This window comes from Balaenoptera physalus (assembly GCF_965194825.1).
Source record: "Balaenoptera physalus genome assembly, chromosome: 2".
Taxonomy (NCBI): Eukaryota; Metazoa; Chordata; class Mammalia; order Artiodactyla; family Balaenopteridae; genus Balaenoptera; species Balaenoptera physalus.
Genome location: NC_138883.1, coordinates 101006663 through 101031919, shown reverse-complemented (window position 1 = coordinate 101031919; position 25257 = coordinate 101006663). Strand labels below are relative to the sequence as shown.

At 36.8% G+C, this 25257-nt stretch overlaps 1 protein-coding gene and 1 long non-coding RNA gene across 3 annotated transcripts in view; one reads left to right on the top strand and one right to left on the bottom strand.

Annotated features, from left to right (window-relative positions):
• The window catches only part of PRTG (protogenin), a 130265-nt gene extending 121559 nt beyond the window's left edge, over window positions 1–8706 (top strand). For both annotated transcript variants that reach the window (XM_082445088.1, XM_082445087.1), the window contains 3 exons: window positions 471–636; window positions 2471–2575; window positions 3061–8706. In XM_082445088.1, coding sequence (XP_082301214.1) covers window positions 471–636; window positions 2471–2575; window positions 3061–3465 — 676 coding nt within the window. In that variant the 3' untranslated portion in view covers window positions 3466–8706. The remainder of the gene's footprint in view (window positions 1–470; window positions 637–2470; window positions 2576–3060) is intronic.
• LOC309654371 overlaps window positions 1–25257 on the bottom strand; it is a 350754-nt gene that overhangs the window by 52768 nt on the left and 272729 nt on the right. The gene's annotated exons all lie outside the window — the stretch shown is intronic.

Here is a 25257-nt window from a genome sequence, read left to right as displayed (position 1 = left end):
CTCTTCAAGAATTTTTTAATGAAATCTTTATGTACATTGTTTTAGTGATGCCCAAATCTTGCATAAGTGCTACTGTAAATTTGTCATCGTTAATTGTTACGTTAGTGTGACAGTCTGCAGACCTGAAGGAGAACATGTAAATTTTTTAAACTAGTTTCTGTGTATATTATAAATAAGCGACAATAATAAATAATAGTACTTTATAAATATTAAGGTTTTTACTAAGTGTAAAAAGTAATTTTATATAAACAGACCTTGGGACAAAAAGAAAGAAGCCTTCTCACATCATAGAAGTTTGCAGCAGTGAGCTGGAGTTATAATATAATAGTTTCTAAAGATATTTGAGAAACAAGCGTTAAGGAACTCCATTGTTTGCAAAGTTGTGAACTTCCCAGATTTCACCAAATTTGGTACATTTGCTTCTCTCTTCTTGTGGACTTAGAAAATTTCCTTTCCTTGCAATATTTCAGGAAATCAACTGCCTCCAAGACAGCACAGAATGGAACTCAACAATTATCTCATACCAGTGCCTCCCTAGCCAGTGGAAATGAAGTAGGAAAGAACCTGGAAGGAGCTCTAGAAAATGAAGAGTCCTTAATGCCAATGATCATGCCGAACAGCTTCATCGATGCCAAGGTACTGTGAGCTGAGGGACTGTTGTGCTACGTAATCCTTCCTACCATTCATCTTCTCTTTATGCGTAAAATCTTCTTACCAGAAAATTGTGTGTTGAATGTATTGTGTCCATACTCCACATAATGAAATGTGAAACCGTTTCGCTCAGATCCTTCCTTGCATACAATATTTGGGGAGAAGATAGGGATAGATAAAAGAATAAAAGATGAAGATAAAGAAAATATGAGAAAGTAGCATAAATTCAATTAGTTCGGATTATATGGAGCTGAGATGTGTTAAGTAAGGACATCAAGGTCATCAGTCCATATTTACTATAATTTGGATTGTTCTGTGTATACTGGATGGACAATTTTTTATTAATCCATTCTCAACTTAGTTTATTTGATTTTAGAACTAAATGGAGCCTCAGAACATTCCAGGTGTGAATGAAATTTTTTTAAATACGGAGTATATAAATAGATGTCTCAAGATCCTTCCCTGTATGGCCTTAGGAAGTTGGATATAGTAAAGAGGTGTCACTGGAGGATATTACTTCATGTCCTTTCCACTATGTGTAATAATAGTACAGCGATAAGCGTTATGAACACCAACTGAAAATTATTTTTAGTCACATTGCAGCATTAGATATCGTGCATTGTTATAATAGCCCTCATAACCAATGTGCTGTAAATTAAGTATCCGCAAACTATATCCCAGCCCAGGCCAGCCTACAGCCTGTTTTTGTATGGTCATCTCTGAGCTAAGTATGTTTTTCACATTTTTAAAGGGTGGTTTGGGGGGAACAAAAAAGGAGGAAGAGGAGAAAATGCAGCAGAGGCCATGTGTGGTCTGCAAAGCCTAAGACATTTACTATCTGCCCCTTTACAGGAAAAGTTTGCCAAATCCTGCTATAAATTCTTCTTCCCCAACCTTTCCCTAAAATTTAGAATACCAAAAATATAACAAAATTTCAGGCAATTTTGATGTTAAATTTTATATAATTATATTTAGCAGATGCAATTTATGTGTATCTAGCACAGTGCTATCTATATACTATATATATTATGGGTAAATAATAGTAAATTGATTTTTGCTACTCCTGTTGTCTTTTTGTTTGCAACGTAATTTAGCTTTTATTTTCTGATACAAATGTAAGCCATTTAATTCAAATTAATCTAGAACATTAGAACCTAAAACTTTTAAATAAGCACAGAAAGTACCAAAATACACTGTCATTCTGTTATTACTAACTTGGAACTAGACATAAGAAAGGATTGAAGAGAAGTGAAGTGGGGAGGAAGACATGGGAAGAGAGAGGGAGAATCTAAAATGAAAGGAGACAGAGCAGAGTGGGGGCCTGAAGTGAAGCAGAGAAGCCAGTTTGGAGGCCAGGTCTCTGAATTCCCTTGGGTTAGCCTAAGAGCTGATCCCCCGTCTATTGCCATTTTGTTGAGCATATGTGGGCCCATTTTTCTCTTCCTAAATCCTTTTTAAATTTTTCAACCATGTGGAAATGTTGAAAAAATTTAATAAATGCACAAATAATTGTCAGTATCTTTTCATACTTTTGTATCTCTCTCTGTATATTTTTGTTTGCTCTGTCATTTGAAAATAAGTTTTGGAATCCTTACACTTTACCCCAAATACTTCAGCATATATAGCTCTCTTAGGAATAAACCTATTATATCTTTTTGATCACTAACAAATACCCTGTATTTGTTGTGTGCTGCTAGTGTAAAAGAAGAAATAATAATGTCTGTGATCATTTTTTTCTTTCAACATTTAAAAATTTTGTGTACTACTTGTAATAAACGGAAATCTATAATATGTGCATTTTCCCCTTTTATATCTCCAGGGAGGAACTGACCTGATAATTAATAGCTATGGTCCTATAATTAAAAACAACCCTAAGAAAAAATGGCTTTTTTTCCAAGATTCTAAGAAGATAAAAGCTGTGCAGGTAACTCACCCATTAAGTGGAAAAAATCTTTTGCTACTCCTGGTATATGAGATGGTAATTTTAAAAAGAGGAAAATGTAAATGAGTTTTTTTTTTAACTTCTGTGTTCTTTCTAGCCATGATTTTATTAATTTGGGGCATGACTTTATGGAAAGCCATGGGGACTGATGACCGAAATGACAATTGGAATAGTAATCAGAGCTGTGGTTTTCAGTGGGAGTTGAGGGGCAATGGAGAAAGGGATGGGGCAGGAGCCTGCATCAACATCACTGAAGAAGCCTTTTGACATTTCACTTGCCCCAGTCATTCTGATGTGTTCCCACTCCTCGGAGAACCACGGACCTAGACAGTTCCTTCATGATGATCTTTTACCCATGTACTCGATCAGTTTGCTATCTCAGCATACATAGAATATGCAAAACCAGATTCGTTATTTTTTAAGAGCACTCTGGTATCACTGATGGTGTTTTATGTATTTTTACCTAGCCTCAAAGAAGATTTACTCAAGCGGTCTGCTTTTACCAGCCAGGCACTACCGTATTAATCAGTGATGAGGACTCCCCCAGCTCCGCAGGTCATACAGCCAGCTTCCCAAGACCCTTTGGTGTTGCAACTGATACTGAGCATTCAGCGAATAGTGAAGGCAGCCACGAAACTGGGGATTCTGGAAGGTTCTCCCATGAGTCCAATGATGAAATACACCTGTCCTCAGTTATAAGTACCACACCCCTGACCCCCAGTTCCTTCACTGGCACTGATTCGAGTGGGGATCCCTCGATGAGAAAGTGTGAAGAACATGCAGTGCCATCAGATGCTGAGCAGATTTCCTCTTCAGTTCCTCAGCCACCATCTGCCGTGCTCTGCTTTGATAAAAAGGATTTTCCAATCTAGATAGCCACGTCCAGGTATTCTCACCTTTAAGTCTTTTCGAAGGACAGTGAACAGGGAGCCAAAGCCTTTTGTGAAAATCATGATATCTTATTGGGTATTTCACCTTTTATGAATGTGTTTTGTTTCTTTATCTTTAAGCTCACGTATTTTGAATGTTTCAGTGTCAGCAATGTGAAAAGACAGTCAAGATATTTGACTGGATTATGAAATATATCACTGGAGCAAAGGGAAGACTTTTGAAAGCCCCTTTGCTGACTATCTACCTCAGTTTGCCACACGGCAAACTCAGAAGACAGCTTTGTTACCTCGTTTGTTGTGATAGTTTCTCAGCTACATAACCGATGATACTTCCTAGTAGCGTTTTGTTTTCATTGCTGTATGTGTAATGTGTGTGATCAAAGGAGTCATATAGGTAGATGAGTAAGAATGTTTATCTGAAGCTCTGATTTAAGAAACAGCAGCAACAAACTATGACCTCTGTATGGTTTGGATAATTTAACACCTCCAGCTGTGAGGACTGAAACCGCAGAGAAGAGAAAAGTGGGACTGTTGACTTTACTGAATGACCAAAACAAAAAGGTATATCTCTTTTGAGAATAGAACTGTTCAGTAGCATACAGGGACTCCTATTGCGTCTAGGGCCTTTATGTTGTGGGCATTAGAGTCTTGAGTGCTTTATCTGCTGTATCCCAAACCTCAGCCTGCCTAGAAGCTGTGCCTTTTCTACCTGCTCCTTTGCCTGACAGTTGGCCAAAGGCTGCACTGTCTAGTTTGCAAAGCATCCTCAACCTTTCCAGAATTAGTTGCAAAACTCCTTGCAGAAAATAGACTTTCAAAGAGAACAGGTTAGGGTTGGTGTTTTTTTTTTTTAACTCCAGCTTGGCTTAAAGGGGTAAAGAAGTTTCATTAAATATTAATAATGAAGATAAATGCAGCAGTAGACAGTAAAATGAACTTGAGGTTATCACGGTAACAGTGCCTTCCATTATATATTATGAAGTTCTTTGCCTTATACCTTTTTAATATTCATGAAGTTGTTGAGGATAAGAGTGCAAAAAGTTGCCTTAGGAGTTTCTTGGATTTTATCAGTAACTCTTTTGATGTACAGTATTTTATCAAAGCATTTTGGTTTGTTTTTGTGCAGGTTTTGTTTAGGGATAACAGAGCTCTACCAACTTGGTTGTATTTTCTTGAATTCTTAAGAGAATTTGGTACTGTTTAATCTTCCTTCAGTGTCAGTGCTGTGAATGAGGAATGCTAGCTCCAGGAGTGAGTTAATCCTCTTGCTGGTTTGAAATCAGTGAACTGTTTACTTAGCCACATAGAATAGGCCTTCTTTCAGTAATGAGACAGTTACCTGTTAGGTGCCCAGCAGTGAGAGACAATAAAGAATTAAACACATGGTGTAGAGAAAGGACCCCCTTTTCCTTTTGAAAGTATTTCTTGAAATTATCTGGAAATGACTTTTGAGCCGCTTTTTAAAAGGAATCTTAATGGGTATCCCCCTTGAAACCTTTTGTTTATGGAAGTGGGGGGTCGTGTTAAATGGTGCTTTAAAGTCAAAAAAATGTTACTGGACGACAGTCCCACCTCTATCATCTTCTATCCCAGTGTCTGATGACACAGCATTTTTTGGTTGTTTTTTAATCTGTAGTTTTGTGCCAAATTGGATGTGTTCAGAAGTAGACCAACGTTAACTGCTAGCATGCGTTTCTGAACTAAATTCACAGTCCCCCATTTAGTTATCTAAGTATGGGCTTGATGGCAAAACAGAAAAGCAGAGCTTTAGGTGAACAATCTGAGGCCAGGAAACATGCTGCTCCTGCCTTTATAGCTCCTGTTTATACTACCTCCTTTTAAACTTATTCTAGTGTTATTTTTTTTTTTCCTGTACTCAGGGAACGTTTTGTTACTTTTGAGCTGCCTCATGGAAGCATGGGCAGATTGACAGGGTATGGCGTTTGGGGGTTCATAAGTAGAATTATGCGAGGCCAGCTTTTATCAATATCTAAAACTAAGGACTACAGTGAGTTCATTTTACGTTTTTAAACTTTCGTTAAAAGGCAGACAGAATCTAAAGTTGAAACATCATCCATCGTGTCTCGGACTCTATTAATTTGAATCATTTTAAAAGCCTAAAATGATGATCTGAAGTCCTTAAGGAAAGTATTTAGTTTGTTTTGTTTTTGATGAATAGGCCCATAGTTATTGTAGATCTTTAGGCTATAACTGTTCGCTAATTATTTACCAGTACATTTTTCACTCTTTCACCTTTTCATTTTGTTCTTATATAAGATTTTTTTCATAATAATCCTATTACCAAAGAATTTTCAGTAGAAAGTGAAAATTTGACTATGATTTCCCCCAAAATTGAATTAACTAGAAACATCTATAGGTATGACGCTTATACAAGTAGTTACTAACCCAGAATAATAGGGTTTATCTTGATTGTTGTAGTTAATTAGACTAGTAATTTTAACTACCTTATTGTTACCAGAGCATTTAAAATAAGTTCTTTACCAGCAGATAGTTCCAAAGAATTTCAAGTGTAATTTTTTTTTCTTCAGCAAGTAAATCTTCAGCTATACAGTATTAAAGTATTTTGAAATTGTTGAAACTACTTGTTGTAGAGAAAAAAAAGTCTTTTCACCAAAGATAAATATTTTGGTCTCATTGAATAAGATATTTAGTGAACACCAAAGACTTCTTTTTACTTGGCCAAAGCTAGCTTCTTTGAAGTCTTAAGTATGAAATTGTAACTAAAATGTGAAGGTTCTCTTTCATCTCTCATAGTGGTGTTACTTCATGGTATTTTCACTCTGAAGGGGCTAATATGCAAATAGTAACTATTTTCTTTTCCAAAGACTTATTTGCTGTAAGTACTAATACATGCATGTCATTTTTATGCCAAATATTACAAGATACTGCTCATCAGTATTTTCATACCAAAGATCATGCAAATATATAGATTAGCCTGTAAGTAAGTAAAGATGAGCAGATTTGAAATAAATTTATTTAGAGGCTGATAGGGAATCTAGCTTTAGTAGCAAAAGATATCAAAGGGCTAAGTTTACATAATTAAAAGCAATACAATTATATTGGTATTTATCAGTGTTTTAATTCACGTACTTTTTATCAACAAATTTTTAGAAAACCAAAGATATTTAAGGTTATGTCCACATATAGGCAGATTTAGTTGTACATTAAACTGTTGTTTCTTGTTTTTATGTCAACCAAACTTGTCTCTCCAGAACCCTGTCTGTATACAAATAGCATAATACATAGGAACTTCCCATTAAATCTGCTGATTCAGCCACAGGATGTTTTTGCCACATGATGTGATACTTTCCTATGCACCTTGAGTGTGAGTTGTCAACAGAAATATCAGCAGGCTTTTCCACTGCAGAGCATTATGGCAACCCCTGAATCAGTCTGTGCTGTCTTCCTCCTGCTTAAAACATTACGTGGTTGACTCTGAAGGCTCGAGGCAGTCCCTTAATAATAGGGATGTTCTCATCTCTGGGGAGCAATGGGATATAACAGGGAAACGAATCATATCACTGTTCTAAGTGGCTGTTCTTTGATAGATGTGCTCTTTAAAGTTGTCCATAAATTGAAATATTTTAATTGCATCAAGGGAACAAAAATCTTTTTCATGAAATCTGGAGTTTTATATTTTGATTAGCCTAAAAGTAAGGACACAGCTTTATCCACTAAGTGGCTTTAAAAAATCAGTTTTGGCACCCCAGGGAAATTAGATCCTCAGTGAAATGCTTTTTGTTTGCTTTTGCTTCAAACAAGAGCAGTGCCAACGCTGGGAACAATGACAGTGATTTGCATTGGTGTGTCTTGGCTTCATTAAGGACATATGCCAGAAACTTGCTCATGTTGACAACTCAGGGTCATTGATCAAGTCGATGAAGACACCTTTGGAAACAATTGAGTGTCACAAAAAAAGATGATTTGAAAGGTTTTTTTTTTTTAAAACGCTAGAATATCCAGATGTGGTTCCATCTCAGCAGTGGCTGTAGTGATTCACACATACATTTCGATTTCATTGAATATAAATGTTTAATACTGAATGTAAAAAAAGAAAAAAAGTGCCAATACATTGAAAGAGGCATGATTTAAGACTAAACATGTATTTTGTAGACTTTGTTCCTGACGATTTGGCACATGGGTCTCTGGTAAAATTGCTTTGGTTTAATAGTCATAATTTCTGTGGGCTGTGAGCACAGAGTACAGGGTTCTGGAGATCACCATACACAACCAGTTGTCTAATTGTGAATTTTATTGATGTTTAGAAGAACACATACCTAGAATTCTGTGTGAAGTTGATTTATGCTCAGGACATAAGATCACAGGCTAATGCAATGTGTATGTTTGCAGGCTTTAATCTTCTCAGGCGGTTTCCCTTGGTAAGCCTTTGAAGGTGTTTAAGATTAACATGACAGCCTTGCATTTTTACCAGGCAGATACTGTATTATTTTCTTATTGCTGCTGAAATGAGTTACCATGAAGCTGGCCTTGAAGCAACACAAATTTATTCTTACAATTCTGTAGGTCAGAAGTCTGACACAGGTCTCAATGGGATAAAATCAAGGTTTGTTTCCTTGTCTTTTCTGGATTTTAGAAACTGTAGACCCCACCCTCTATTCTCTCTGACCCCACTTCCATTATCATATCTCTTTTTCTGACCCCAACGGGGAAACATTCTCCAGTGTTAAGGACTCACGTGATTAGCTGGGGCCCATCTGCACGATCCAGGGTACTCTCCCCATCTGAAAATTCTTAACTGAATCACCTCTGCAAAATCCCTTTTGCCCTGTAATGGTAACATATTCAGAGTCCAGGGATTTGGGCGTGGACTTCTGTAGGTGGCCATTCTTTTACCTACAACAGATATATTATTTCTGTAGAATTCTGATCTCCATAAAATGTCTATAGCATTACAGAGATTGGAAGTGTGAAGCCATGTGCCCCTTGGTGATCTTCAAAATGTCAAAGCTATGAAAACCTCGGCTTATCGCCTACTGAAAGTTTACATTAAACTTTCTCTCTAAATCACTTGCAAAAACAGTTCGGCTTTAAACTTTTTGAATATGTGCTTTGTAAATTAACATCTCAGTTCTATGTGTTTAACAGAAAGTTTCCTAATATTTGGCTCTAACTTTATGGAATTTCATCAGATATTTTTGAAAACCGTTCATATTATAGTTGAGCTTTCTCCTTTTCTCTTAAGTGATTACGTCGGTGGGGTAGGGTTGGGGGAAAGACCTCAAACGTAGGAACTCAGAGTAGATGAGCAGGACCATGCTCAAGTTCATTCTTCATTTTCTTCTAAAAGCATTTTGCAACATTCACCCTTTCTGACTTTTAAATCGGGTCTGTTTCTTCAGCTTCACCAGCCACTGTTTGGTTTTCAGTTTGATAGCCTCTTGATTCTCCATCAGCCTTAGCAAGAACCTCCACTTGTACTTAGCAGCATGTACAACTCCTAGGAAATTTTGTCTTTGTTTTCTTTGATTTCACTTGTCCCTTTTCCTAGAAAGCTTTAGATTCCACAGCTCTAGTTTGTTCTGATTCCTGGATCATGTCAAGTCAAGCCTTCTTTCAGATTTGAAGGATAATTTATAATTATACCCTAAGTTTCAGCATTTCTTCAATGAATGAAACAAAGCTATCTCCATCATGGGGTAGAGACCATGATGCTATTCTGAGTAAGGTTAAGAGTGCTGGTCATTTTTCAGCCACTTCTGACTCTACTCCTTAGGAAGGGAGAAGGCCATTTACTGAGTGTATATGATGTGCCAAGCACATCTTCATCCCTGCACACTGCTACATTCTGCAAGGCAAGTATTATTCCATTTTAGAGATCAGGAAACAGGTTTAAAACGTCTAACTTGCCAAAGACCACAGCTAGTAAGTGGCTTAGCCAAGATACAAACCCAAGTTGGTCCAACTTCAGTGTTTATAGGATTTCTACTATGATAACATCATCTCAGCTAAGACATGATGTTTAATTACCTAGGCTCATAGTGCCTTCCACTGTGTCAACACAACCTGTCCACACAGTCATAGCCAATCAACAGAGAGAAGTCTGTCTTAGTTACGTTCATTTATTCAAGGAGGAATTTAGGAGGCTGGGCTATAACTCACTCTTTGTCATCTCGTGAACTCCCTTCTTTCCTCCTTTAAAACCTTCTATTTCTCTTAGCCGAAACTGTGTCTGAAAGCTGATGCTTGTGCCTAGAGTTGCAGTAAACAAGGTAGGTATGGTTTCTGGAGTCCTTATCTGTTCAAGCATTTCCTTATTAGACTAGGTGTTCAGAATTGAATTTTATCTTTTGTAATTTTTCTGTAGTCCCCATATCTAAATAGAAACTTATTAACTAGAAAAAGCCAGGTGTGTAAGCAGTCATCCTTTCTTGCTAGATCTGAAGAGCATATTTGTTATTTGAATTCAACCTAATTAATTTAGGAGAGAGCAAAGTAGAGAGGAGAATCATATAGTAGAACAAGTATAAGGTTAGTCTTCGGCACACCTAAATTCTAGTTTTTGACCATTTTGAGAATTGTTTGGTAGGAAAGTTCTTAACCTATTTTTGTTCCTTTTCTTAACATGAAGTAAGGATACTTTGCTGTGCAGAATGAAGCAGTAGTACTTTGAAAACTTAAAAGTGTAGATAATTATAATCCAAAAGTCATTTCTATAAGGCTGTGAAACATATCTTAACAGATTTTTTTGTTTTACAGGGCAGCCTTTCCAATTACATTTTGCCTGTGCTAAAATGAAAAATGTTTGCATTTCCTGTATACGCACCAAAAAAACTAACAGAAGAAAGTGGTGGATAAAAGATGTAGACGGGGATTTAAACACTCATCTTTAATATAGGTAAATCTATAAGATGAATAGGGGAATTTACAGTGCTTTCGAGAATACTAAACATGAAATCATCTTATCCTAATTTAAATCTTTCATTTTTTGTTATCTTGGCTTTTAAAGATCTCTCTCTTAAGGAGAGAGTCAAATATCCCCAGAGGGGTAGATGGGTAAGACAGAAGTGCATTTTTAGGATTCTTCTCTAACAGATCTACTTTTTCAAGATTATGGAGCATTTCCAAATTTCTTTAAACTATTTGGAATAAATTTTAGGGTAACACCTACTGGCACCTAATTCTAGTTTACTCAAGTCAACCTTTAAGGCTTATTGACAAGAAATATATGATTATCATCTTTTTTTTAGAGAAAGGAAATACTTTCCCTAACTTTTTCTTGAACCAGCCAATATCACTCTTAGTATAATCCATGAGATTGTGAACACCTTTCTTGATTTACTCAGGTTTATATCTTGTAAGTAGTTCATGGTATGTAGACACAGTCCTAACTTACAAACTTCATCTTTAAAAATTTATGTTACAGCAGTTTCTTTTTCTACAGAACTGTCTTTAAAAATAACGAAAATACTTAAAATTTTTACCTAAAACATTTTTCTCCCTATTACCACATTCTTTATTCTGTTTGCAAATGAAAATGATTACCGATGATTAGCAACATGAGCCTGTTACAGAAATTTGCAAAGCCTGAATACACACACATTGCCTTAGCCTATCAGTAGACTGGAGGACATATATTAAGTAAGTTTGTCTGTCCGTTGCTGTTGTTGGACAAAATTTTATGTCTGTGTATGTGCGATTTTTTTTTTCTATTTTCTTTGAAGATGTGAATTAAATGAAAGCGTGGGAGCCAGTTATATTGTTTCATATTATGGGTGTTCTGGGTCCTTCCACTCTGTATACCATTTCCTTGTAAGGGCAGCATTTGCAGACTAGCTAATGGACTCTAGAGCTGAGCTATTTTAATTTTATACTTGACTCAGGGGATCAGCTCTGTGAACTCCATTGCATGAAGAAAGCAAATGTTTACCTTGATTTTGAATGTACCTTTTTAATGTCTTCTTAAAACGTATTTTGCTTAATAATGTGGGTTTGTTTTCCTTTTCTAGCATCATAGTAAATATTGCCTAGTACCTTCCCCCTCCCCAGGATAGTTTATATACTATCCTACAGGTCATGCCAAAAATGAATAAAAGTTTAAATGCCAAAATGTTTATAGAACTGCTGTCTAAATACTGATTGATTGCACAGTTTAAATAAAAGTTTTCCTTAGTTAAAAAAAGAAAAAAAAATGTTTTCTTTTACTCTTCACTTTTCTTTTGGGTGATAGAAAATGAAAACTTTGAGTTTATAGAATGATGGCTTTCATATCCTGGGATGGGATGATTATAGAGTCTACTGCAAGCAGTAGGAATAGAGCCTGTTTAAGGCATCTAAGAATTGTTTTCATCTGGCATTTACTGAACAGCAACAAGGAAATAACAATTTTCCCATTCCAGTAGATGATTGCTCACCTCAGGAACTAAATAGCCTAAAAGCTATGGGTCATCCAGATAGACACATTTCTAATTCAGGTTAAAATTTTGGTTTTTTAATATTATAAAAAATGGTTAAGAAATATTGAAAACACTTCCACTTTAAAAATCTAGAAATAACACGTAAAGTATGACCCAAACAAGCTTTGTAAGATAGCTGAATTCTTATTTTTTAGAAACTCCCAATTTGGGAGGGGAACTGAAAAACAGAACAGGAACTTCTTGAAAAGATATTGTGCTGACTGTGGAGGACATGAAAGAAAGAATTGAAACATTAGAGAACAATAAACTATATATTTAAAAAAAAGAACAGGTACATTTAAAAACAGAAATGAATAGAATTTCCAGAAATTAACAAAAAAAGTCACTGAATTTTTGAAAATCTGTTAAATAGCATATCAAATACACTGAAAGAATATTCTAAAACTGGAAGATAGATGTGAGGAAATTATCCAGGATGCAGCACAATAGATAAACAGAAAATATAAAAGAGATAAACAGAAGATTCAGCATACATCTGACAGTCATTCTAAAATGAAGGGGAATGAAGGCTAAGCAATTTCCAAAAAGAATATGACTAAATAATTTATGAAATCCTCAGATTCAGGAAGCATAAACCTCAGTCTAAAAATATAAAAATAAGTCCAAACCACGATGTCTTAGTGAACTGCAGAACATCAAAGCCAAAGATAAGAACTTAAAGGCAGTTTGAGGGGAAAAAATGATAAATAGATTGCACTAAGAAGATTTCTCAATAAAAGAAGCAAGAAGATGGTGGGATAATATCTTCAAAACATCGCAAAGAAAAATAACTGCAGTGTGGAGTTCTGTAACCAGATAAATGATAATTTAAGTGTTAAGTAAACACAATTCTAGATACAGATATGAGTGAATTTACCACACACATACTCTTGCTAAATAAACAATAAAGGATGTACTTTAGGAAGAAGGAAATATAACACACAAGGAAGATATGAGAAGAAGCAACAATGAATGAGAAATACAAATCAAAAAGACAGTGAGATACCACTCCATATCCACTAGGATGACTGTAATCAAAAAGACAGATCATAACAAGCGTTGACAAGAATGCGGAGAAATTAGAACCCTCATAGATTGCTGGTGGGAATGTTAAATACTGTAGCCACTGTGGAAAATAGTTTAGCAGTTCCTCAAAAAGTAACATAGTGTTACCATTTGACCCAGCAATCTCATTCCTTAGATATATACCCAAGAGAAATAAAACATGTTCATATAAAAACTTGTACAGGCATATTTATAGCAGCATTATTTATAATAGCCCCAAAGTGGAAACAACCCAAATATGCACCAACTAATGATTGGATAAATGGAATGTGGTATATTAACTTAATGGAATGTTATTCAGCAATATAAAGGAATTACGTACTGATATATGCTACAACAAGGGTGAATTGTTTTTAATGCTAAGTGAATGAAAGCAGTCAAAAACCCCAACATATTGTATAACTCTATTTGTATGAAATGTTCAGAACAGGCAAATCTATAGAGACAGAAAGTAGATCAGTGGTTACATAGGACTGGAAGGTTGTAGTGAATGGGAAATGACCACTGGTGGGTATGAGATTTCTTTTGGAGAGATGAAAATGTTCTGAAATTGATTGTGATAATGGTTGGACAATTCTGTGGATATACTAAAAAAAACTATTGAATTGTACACCTTAAATGGGTATATTGTATGGTATATGAATTATATCTCAATGAAACTGTTCTTCAAAAATCCATGATGAGCAAAGAGAGAAATGTGGGTAAATCAACATTGACTATATAAAACAAAAATACTACTAACTAGTTTTATATTAAAACAAGGTAAAACTAAAATACTAGACAACAATGAGCCACAAAACTAGAAGATAAATGAGCAGAGCCAAAGTATTCTACCATTCATTTTAAAAATAACTGTATGTTAAAATTTAAGATTAAGTGCTAAAATAATAGAAATAGAATGTATCATTTCTAAGTCTGCTAATTTAGGTGGAAAAGGAAATGAAGAGTACATGATCAATTTAAGAGAAGGCAGTGAAGCAGATGGGAAAAAAGCAAAAGATAATCCTGAGAAAAAGAACAGTAATATGGTAGGAAAAATACAATTATATCTGTAGTTACAAAAAAAAAAAGTAAATAAACTACTCCTATTTTAAAGATTGGATAAAAAAAATCTTCCTATATGTTGTTGCCACTTAAAACTTAATAACCCCAGTCTCCCAAGGCAATAGAAATAAAAGCAAAAATATAAACAAATGGAACCTAATTAAACTTAAAAGCTTTTGCACAGCAAAGAAGACCATAAACAAAATGAAAAGACAACTCTATGGACTGGGAGAAAATATTTGCAAATGATACAACCTGTAAGGGCTTAATTTCCAAAATATACAAACAGCTCAGCAGTTCTCCAAAGAAGTATACAAATGGCTAACAAGCACATGAAAAGATGCTCAACATCCTTAGTCATTGGAGAAATGCAAATCAAACCACCATGAAATACCACTTCACATCTACTAGGATGGCTATAATAAAAACAACAAAATTGTAAAGGAAAATAAATATTGGCAAGGATGTGGAGAAATTGGAACCTCACACATTGCTAGTAGGAATACAAAATGGTGCAGCCATTGTGGAAAACAGTTTGGATTCCTCAAAAAGCTAAATGTAGAATTACCATATGGGCCAACATTCCACTTCTAGGTACATAGCCAAAAAAATGAAAACAAAGACTGAAACAGATACTTGTACACCAGTGTTATTTGCAGCTTTATTCACAATAACCTAAAGTTAGAAACAACCCATGTGTCCATCAATAGATGAATGGGTAAACAAAATGTAGTGTATCCATAAAATGAAATATTATTCAGCCATAAAAAAGGAATGAAGTTCTGATACACATTACAACATTGATGAACCTTGAAAGCAATACTGCTCCCCCATGAGCTAGGTTAGTAGGTAGAACTGCAAAAGAAGAAACAAAATTATCATTACATGCATATGGTGTGATTGTCTGCATAGGAAATCCAAGAAAAATCTATAGACAAACGATTGGTCCAAACAGAAGATTTAAGCAAGATTGTTGGGTATAGGATCAAAATACAAAGTACAAGAGAATTCCCATTTATCGGCAACAAATACCTACAATGTATAATTTTAAAGAAAGGTATAATTTACCAAACCAACAATAATTAAGGATTAAAAATATATCATACCAAACGTGTAAGACTTTTACAGAGAAAATTATAAAGCTCTATTGAAGGACATATTTGAAGAACTATTTAAAGAAGGAGAGAGCCCATGTTTATGGATAGGAACATTCACTATCTTGAAAATGTCAAAACCCCCAAATCTATATGTTTAAGGCAATTCAAATGAAAATCCTAATAGGATTTCTCACAGAAATTTCCATATGAAAAAGATAATTTTGGATGCCTACCTAATCTAAATGAACAAAACACAAATAAATGAACAAAACATTAAAGACCTGATTGCAAAAAGCCCAGTAGAATTAATTCTATATAGCACTTACTACTATTCTAAGCACTTTGTGTACATTAACTCATTTAATCTTCACAACAACCCCATGAAGTAGATGCTGTTATTGTACCTATTTTGCAGATGAGGGCACTGAGGCACAGACAGGTCAAGGAACTTTCCCAAGATTATACAACTAATAAATGTAGAAGCAGGATTTGAAGTCAGGCAGCCTGGATCCAGGTGTCTGAGTACTTAACCAGTATACATACTGATTCTCTTTTACATGTATTTACACATATATTCAGATCAATATAAACTAAAGAAAATTGATAATTAGGAAAATAGCCTTTTGTTCTATTAGATCCTCCCTGACTTCCTCCAATCCTTACCGTTCTCTCTCTCACCCTTCTTCACTTCCAGTTCCCTCCAGCTCAGCCTTATAAGAGCTATCTACTAATCTCTGTGTAAGGTATAAACCAATTGTAAAGCCTTTAGAGCCAGGTAATATACATTTCAATAGATAACTCTTTAAAACCAGAGCAATTTTACAATCCAAAAGCATGGTGAAGAGACATCAAAATAATAGTGGAGCAACAAGTGGTGGTGAGGTTGACATTTTGGGGAAAGAGAGCCTGACTAAAATTCATTTAAATGAATGACCATGTACTCTCAAACTGTGCATGTATACATGAGTGCACATGCGTATAATGTGTATGCATTGTTAATATAATTTTGAATTTAGAAATGAAAGCTGTGCTCCCACATTTTGCTTATTTTGTAACAAAAGCTATAATAAAAATGGGAACTCTGGGAACCAGGGTTCTCATTTTAGGAGAAGAAAGATACAAGAAGGGAAACAGTAAAGGCAAAGAAGAACCATGTGAAATTGGTTTGGAATTATAGGTGTTCGTATGTATTGATATGAATTCATGGTTTAATATATTTAGATGCACCATATGAAACTGAATTTTTCCCCAGAAAAGAGTGTAGAAGCAGTGACAGTTTAGTGGCAAAGAGCACACCAAGCACTCAGAGTTTGTTTTCTAAATACCATTTCCCACTAGAAGGAACGAGGGCTCCTTGTGGGAAATTGCTTATCCTAGGGCTGGAGCAGAGACGGTATTTCATCCTGGAACACCTTGTTGCATCAGAAAGTAAGTAATAGCTCAAGAAATTATGGGATATGTTCAAAAGATGACAGGAGTCACCCAAAGGGGCTCCTACTAGCCAAATCTGGAACAAATTGAGTATTAAAATGAATAATGAATTACTATTATAACCCTTTGAATAAATTTATTCTGATAGGAAAGAAAAAAGGAAGGAGGTGACGGAAGGAGGAAAAAAAGGAGAAAGGCAAGCTCTTTCTTACACTAGAATGCCAAGTAAGAAATGTAGCGGAATGGCAGAGTTAGAAATGACCATTTTGCAGCTATGATAGTAATAACTGATTCAGACAGGAATCACCAACTAATGCAAAAACTAGTAGATGAAAGTTTAATGAGAAAAGGGATATTTATATAGTCTCAAAGTATTTTCCCAGAGAGTACTCATTAACTTTACAGTGATGATATCTTTATAGTAGAGAAATCTATTGGACACCATTTTAACCAGGTGATCAAAGTTAACATCACCAATAATAAAACAAATTGATATCATGTGCCTCCTGGTGTGATACACTGAGTAGGACACAGACTCATCCATTATTCCTGCCAGGAGTGCAATAATCAGTCTAATCCTGAACAAAAAAAATCAGACAAGTCCAAACTGAGCATCATTACACAAAAACAACTGTCCTGTACTCTAAAAACATCAACATCATGAAAGACAAGGGAAGACTGAGGAACTATTCCAGACTCAGGAAGACCAAAAGGACATGATAGTTATATGCAATCTGGATCTTTATCAGAGGGAAAAAACTGATATAAAGGATATTATTGGGAATATTGGTGAAATTTAAATATGGACAGTAGGACTTCCCTAGTGGCGCAGTGGTTAAGAAATTGCCTGCCAATGCAAGGGACATGGGTTCGAGCCCTGGTCCGGGAACATTCCACATGCCGTGGAGCAACTAAGCCCGTGTACCACAACTACTGAGCCTGCGCTCTAGAGCCCGTGAGCCACAACTACTGAAGCCCGCATGCTTAGAGCCCGTGCTCTGCTGCAAGAGAAGCCACCGCAGTGAGAAGCCCACGCACCGCAACATAGAAGCCCACGCGCAGCAACAAAGATCTAATGCAGCCAAAAATAATAAATGAATAAATAAACTTACAATAAATAAATATGGACAGTATGTTAGATAATAGTATTTTATCAGTGATAAATTTCCTTAATTTGATCATTATTTTGTGATTATGTAAGAGACTACCTCATTCTTAGGGAATATATTCTGAAGTATGGGGTAGAGGGGCATGATGGTTCAGAAGATGATTCAGAAAATAATAATAGCAACAATAATAATGTGTGAGGGTAGAGACAGAAAAAAGAGAGAAAGAAAGCAAATAAGCAAGTGAGGCAAAATGTTACTTTATCTATCTGGGTGAAGGATATATATGAGAGTCCTTTTTATTATTCTTGTACCTCTTCTGTAATTTTGAAAATAATTTAAAATTTAAAAATTTAAGAAGTGAATGTTCTGGTATATTCATACAATGGAATATTATTCAGCTATGAAAAGGATTGAAACACTGATACATACACAGGATGATGGACCTTGAAAACATTACGGAAAGTGAAAGAAGCCAGTCACAGAAGGCCATATATTGTATGATTACATTTACATGAAATGAAATGTCCAGAGTAGGTAAATTCATAGAGACAGAGAGTAGATTAGGGGACTTCCCTGATGGTCCAGTGGTTAAGAATCCACCTTCCAGGGCTTCCCTGGTGGCGCAGTGGTTAAGAATCCGCCTGCCAATGCAAGGGACATGGGTTCGGGCCCTGGTCCAGGAAGATCCCACATGCTGCAGAGCAACTAAGCTCGTGCACCACAACTACTGAGCCTGCGCTCTAGAGCCTGCGAGCCACAACTACTGAAGCCCACGGGCCTAGAGCCCATGCTCACAACAAGAGAAGCCACCGCAATGAGAAGCCTGCACACCGCAAGGAAGACCCAACGCAGCCAAAAATAAATAAATAAATTTATAAGAAAAGAAAGAATCCGCCTTCCAATGCAGGCGACGCGGGTTCGATCCCTGGTTGGGGAACTAAGATCCCACGTGCCACGGGGCAACTAAGCCCGTGTGCCACAACTACAGAGCCAGAGCGCTCTGGAGCCCACACACCACAACTAGAGAGAAGCCTGCGCACCACAACCAAGAGTCCAAGCACCGCCACGAAAGATCCTGCGTGCCTCAACTGAGACCTGACGCAGCCAAAAATAAATAAATATTAAAAAAAAAAATTACTAGTGGCCAGGGGCTAAGAGGGGTCAGGTAGGTGGAGGGGTGCAATAGGGAGTGACTGCTAACCAGCACAAGGTTTCTTTTTGGGGTGATGAAAATGTTCAGATTTAGATAGTGGTGATGGCTGCACAACTCTGTGAATATGCTAATACTAAAAAGTGAATATACGATACACCGAGTTGCACATATTTAAGTGGTGAGTTTTATATATAAATTATGTCTTCATTCAAAAATCTGAATGTACAAAAAAATGGGGGAACTCAAAGAAATGTTACTGTGCAAAGTTGTCATTATCTTGCCTCCCCTTTTCCAATCTTTCCCTCCCAACACACATACAAACTAAAAAGGCTTAAAATTGGCACATTTTCTGTCTTTTAAAAGAGATTTCATAAAATGCCAATTGTTTTATATTTACAGTTTGTTGTTTTAACACCCAGATTTGTCATGTTTCTTAGGTAGTCCTGCCTTGCTGTGTTTCATTCACAAATAAGCACATATCTTGCTCATTCCCACATGCTCTTAAAAAATTTCTCAAGCACCCACAGTGTTGCAGTCTGCCTATGTTGGCAGTATTTATATCCTGAAAAAAAAATCTGCCTCTTTTCCCATTGCTGTAAGAAACAGAGCAAAACAAGGCAAAACTCCCACATTACTTTGCCATATTGGTTTATCAACTGTCATGTAAGAAGTATGTGACTCACTATGTCTTTAGAGTCAAAGATCAAACACAGGTGCCCCACTGGAGGCACCTCACTTAACCATGAATGTTTTAACCACGCTGCCCCAGGAAAGATTGAGGACCTTCCTTGATGATTATGTTAAACTCAAGTCTTGTGCTTATTTGCAAAGGGTATGTCAGGTTCATATGACAAACAATGATCATGATGAAGAGCTACATAGACACTTGTCCCCTTTCTTGTCTTGCAAGCCTCCTTAATATTTTAAAAGAATTACAAATGCTCTATCAATCATTTCCTTTGTTATTTTTAAATAACAATTATCCAGTAGGAATACTTCGAAATATGTCTTAGTCTGAAATAATATATTTCAGAATGTATTAGTCTAAACTTTGTATGACTGAAATTTTTTTTGGCTGTAAGAATCTTACTTAGTTGACCACCTTGAACATGAGTGTTAATATATCCTTTTTCCCCCCAGCTTTACAGTAGTTACTATATCTTAAACAATCGATAGACAAAATTATAGAATGTTAAGACTTTTACACTGAATTCTTAGCAAGTATATAATTCACTCACTCATTCCAGAAAGTGTTTATTGAGCACCTAATATGTGCCAGCAAAAATCAACACAACCCTTGCTCTCATGAATTTTAAAGTCTGGAGGTAAAGACAAAATGTAATCAGATAGTCACAGAAATTAATATGTAGTTTCAAACTGAGAGAAGTGATGAAGCAAAGAACATGGAAAAACAGAATCTGAGGTAGACTAGAGAGAGCCTTCCCTGAGGAGAGAAATACTTGAGTTGAGAATGAAAGATAAGAGTTTGAGTTAAGTAGAGTAAGAGTAGGGAGAAGAGCATTCCTGCAAGAGGAAACAGCATTTGCAAAGCCCTTGTGGCAGGCGAATGTTGGAGGAAACTTTTTTTCCCATTTTTTAAAGTCTTTATTGCATTTGTTACAATATTGCTTCTGTTTTATGTTTTGGTTTTTTGGCCACGCGGAATGTGGGATCTTAGCTCCCCGACCGGGGATCAAACCCACACCCCTTGCATTGGAAGGCGAAGTCTTAACCACTGGACCACCGGGGAAGTCCCTGGAGGAAACTTTTAAAAGGCCCGTGAGCATAAAAAGCAAGGGCAGTGGCACAGGATGAGGTTGGAGAAATCAGTGGAAATCATTGTATAAGCCTTATAGTCTGTGTTTAGGAAAAAAAAAAAAAAAATCTAGCCTTAATTATAATAGCAGTGGGAAGCCATTGAGGAGTTTTATGTAAAGTGATGACAGGATGAGATTTGTGTTTTAAACAGAGCACTCCACATTCTGGAAAATAGTTTGGCATTTCCTTCAAACTAAAAATGGACTTACCATATAACCCAGCAATTGCATTCTTGGGCATTTTTCCCAGAAAAAAATGAAGAGTTATTTTCACACAGCAACTTGTACATGAATGTTCATAATGGCTTTATTCATAATAGCCAAAAAAGTAGAAACTACCCACGTAGTACTTCAGCGGGTGAATGGTTTCACAAACTGTGGTACATCCATACCATGGAACAATACTAAGTAGTTTAAAAAGGAGCAAAATATTGACACACACCATAACTTGGATGAAATTCAAGGAAATTATATTACATGAAAAAAATCTCAAAGGGATACATACTGCATGATTTCATTTGTGTAACCTTCATGAAATAACCTAATTATAAAAATGCAGAATTGATTAGTGGCAGCCACTGATAGGTTAGGGATCAGGGGAGTGGATGGGTATGGCTGTAAAGAGATGACACCAGGGAATCTTGTGCTGAGAGTAAAGTATCTTGATTGTGGTGGTGGTTATACGAGGCTATACCTGTGATAAAATTGCATAGACTTACACACACACACATACACAAACCCATGCATGTATAACTGGTAAAATCTGAATAAGTTCTATGGATTGTACCAATGTCAATTTCTTTAAAATTTAAATTTTTGCTTTTTAATATCGTACTATAGTTGTATGTGATGTTAACATTGCCGGAGGATGAGGGAAGAACGCACAGGACTTCCCTGTACATTTCTTTGCAACTTCCTGTTAAACTATATCTCAAAATAAAAATTAAAAAACAAAGAGCACTCTAGCTACAGAGCAGGAAATGGATTGAATAGAAGTTAAGGCTGATATGGAGGAAACTACTGACTGATTATTATATTAGTCTAGGAAAAAGACAAATGATCATGGCTAGACTTGGGTGGTCTAGCCAAGTCTCTCACCTAGGAGAGACTTAGGTGGTCTCTCTACACGGCAGTAGAGAGAGAGAGAAGAATGGACACATCTGAGAAATATTTAGGAGGTAAAACTTATGGAATCTGGTGATGGATGGGATATAAGAGGCTAAGGAGAATGACCTCAAGGGTATTTTGAAGTGTAACTTTGCCCCATATTTCATAGCCTAGAAAATAGATATACATTTAGGACAAGACAGCAAAAAATTGGAAGGCATCATCTTATGACAGAGCATATTCCACAACCAAAGGTGCTGTTGCTATGAGGTCACTTGGGGAGCTTTGCTAGCCTAAAGTACACAGTATTATTGTGTCAAAACTCAGTTTATTGTCTCTCAACCCCAATTTACCCTTCATCGCCTGTTCTCCAAAAATGAAGCTGAACGCTTGAACTATTTTTCCTTTGCCAACCAGCACGATGTTATACTTTCTCAGCAGAGGGTGCTGGAGAGATATTACAGGAGGAAGGGGTTTTTCTTCCTGTTCCAGTTGCTCCTCTTTGTAGGCTCCTTTCAGCATGCATGGCTTCTCCAGCGTCTGGCTGCTGCAGCACTGGCAACTTATCCAGTGCCAGGATCCCGCAATACAGGCAGCACCGAGGGACCGGCAGCTTCCACGGGCACTCCCCTCCGTGCGCGGCTGCACGCTCTCCAGTAAGTTCAGGATCTTAGCCTGGAGAGGGAGGGGTCTCTTCTCTGGGGGCTCTATCGCAGTTTTAAGGGTAGTAGCTCCTCCTTATGTCTGCTTTTCTCATATTTTTTAGCATTCTCTTTACTCCTTGCTATCCAATCCCTCCCTACTTCAACCTCCTGCTGTAGTTAAGAATTCTTTGATTAAACTTACCCTGTTCAAATTACTGTATGACTTTTGTGTTTGGATTGAATCCTGATTCAAACAATCCCCCAAAGAGTGCTGTTTTGATTCCCTCAACACTGAGCTTTTAATAGCCCATCTATATTTGTCAACAAAGGGCTCCTGGATGTGGTTGACCAATGTATAGAGGTTGCTAAACTGACCATGGTTTCAATTATATCATGAAAGTATTCAAACCAATGTCGCAAATTTTCCAAATATCTAGAATTGGGTTTTACTTTTATTCAACTTGAAACAAATCTATGATTTTAAGTTTGAAAATAGAGTCTATAGCAATATTTTCTTTTTTTTCTGAAAAAAAGTTTGCATGTTAATCTAAACCAACTTATATTAGCATCTTTATGTTTAAAAGCTCCACTGTGCTACCTTGCACAATATAAACAGGTAAAATTTGAGATGTAAAATATTAAAAGCAAAGACTATAAAATACTTCCAAATATAAGCAAACGAGGTTGAGTAGACTCCAGGCCAAGGATGGTGATGATAGAAATGAGTGTTTCTTTCCGCAGCATGTGAAAACGTTGATCTTTTCTCCCTTTTCTTGATTGCCCTAACACTCCTGGTTTTTGTTTTTGTTTTGTTTTGTTTTTCATTCCTTCTCATTTTCCTTTACAAGCTCCTCTATTTCAGTCCACCCTTTAAAATGTCAGTGTTTCCCTGGATTCTCTTCTTGGCTCTCATTTCTCATTGGTGTTGGGTGAGTTTATCCAGACTTAGGTAATGTCTCCTTTATTTGTATCTGCAGCCTAGGCCTGTCTCCTGAGCTCCAAAGTCCTTTACATGATCCAGTTTCTAGTCTGGGGTCAGCAGATGATGGCCTATGGGCCAAATTCAATACAGTTTTTGTAAATGAAGTCTCGTTGTAACACAGCCACACCCACTTGTTCACATATGGTTCTTTCCTACTATAATGGCAGAGTTAAGTAGTTGTGACAAAGAATGCATGCTCTACCAAATCCATATTTATTATCTAGCCCTCCACAGAAAAAGTTTACTGACCCCTACTCTAGCCTAAGCTGTGCATTCTACTGTGGTCTAGGCATGACTGAGCATGTACCTTTTTTTTTTTTTTTTTGGCTGTGTTGGGTCTTTGTTGCTGCGCATGGGCTTTCTCTAGTTGCGGCGAGCGGGGGCTACTCTTTGTTGTGGTGCGCGGGCTTCTCGTTGCGGTGGCTTCTCTTGTTGCAGAGCACAGGCTCTAGGTGCACGGGCTTCAGTAGTTGTGTCAGGTGGGCTCAGTAGTTGTGGCGCACGGGCTTAGTTGCTCCACGGCATGTGGGATCTTCCCCGACCAGGGATCGAACCTGTGTCCCCTGCATTGGCAGGTGGATTCTTAACCACTGCACCACCGGGGAAGTCCGAGCATGTACTTTTAAATAGAGCGGTAGGCCCGTCAACAATAGCTTTACCTGCATCTCTCCGTATGAGAGAACCATACTCATAACTCTGGAACTCATATCCAAGACCCATGGATAAGAAGTACAACAGCAAGGTGAAGGGATATTTTTGTTAGGAATTCTGTCATACTGGGAACATAAGGAGCATAACGCACGATGCTCTTTGCTGTAGAATCACCTAGAGAGCATTTAAAGACAGATTGCTAGACCTCATTCCCAGAGATTCTGATTCAGTACAGCGGGGGAGGACCTTGGGAATCTGAAATTTTAGAATGCTTTCCAGGTAATTCTGACATGTAGCAAATAGTCAGGATTTGGAAGTCCAAATGATCTAAAAATCCATGGCCAAGTAAGATGGTCTTTTTATTCTTGATGAATCATTAAAAAGAGGCCAATTCGTTTCTCTTCATTTGTATATTATTTATGAGTCTCTAGCTTTAGGGAGTACAATAAAGAATTCAAAATCTCTTAGCAATGATTTTTCTCAACCACTTTTCTTGCACTAAGGATCATGTAATAAAACTCTACGCTTCCATATTGCCTGATATTTTCAAAGTGGTTTCACATCTTCTCTCAGTGACCCTGTGAGATAAAGTGAGGATCCAATACTTAGCATTCGCTTGAGTTTATCACACTTACCCAAACCCTGTCAATCCGTTGACCAAGGGCCACTTCCAGTCTGTTATTCATGCATTCATTCAACAACAAAAAAATTTTTTGAACACTTGCCAGTCATTGTTAGGTACAAGGAATTGTGGACTGGATAAAATTCCTGCCCACATGGAGCTTACATTCTAGTTGTGGGACGGGGAGGGGGGCGGGGGGGCTCTCCTTATACGTGCCTTCTGTAAAAAATTCCCTAACCTCTCCTAGTCTGAATCTTCAAATTAGGAATTTCCCCCCAAACTTATTAAATGAGAAAGGATAACATTTGTCTCATGGCCACACCATATCCTGTCATTTAAAGCTGATTCCTCTGCTGTGGTGCTTGTCTGTCACGTAGCCCTTAAGGCTGTAACACTGGCTTCATGTTTACATCTGTTCTGACATTATACGTGCAAGTGAATGAGTTCTATGGGTCTTGTCTCCGAAAGGAAGAGACTCCTATTTGTTGTTAGTTCTAAGCCCTCATATGATTAATGAGCGCTTCTCAGTGATTCTGGATCAAAATAATCGGTCTCACCTGATTGAAGATTAGAGTCTGCACCTACAGATTCTCTTTAGTAGGAGAACTGGAAACCCA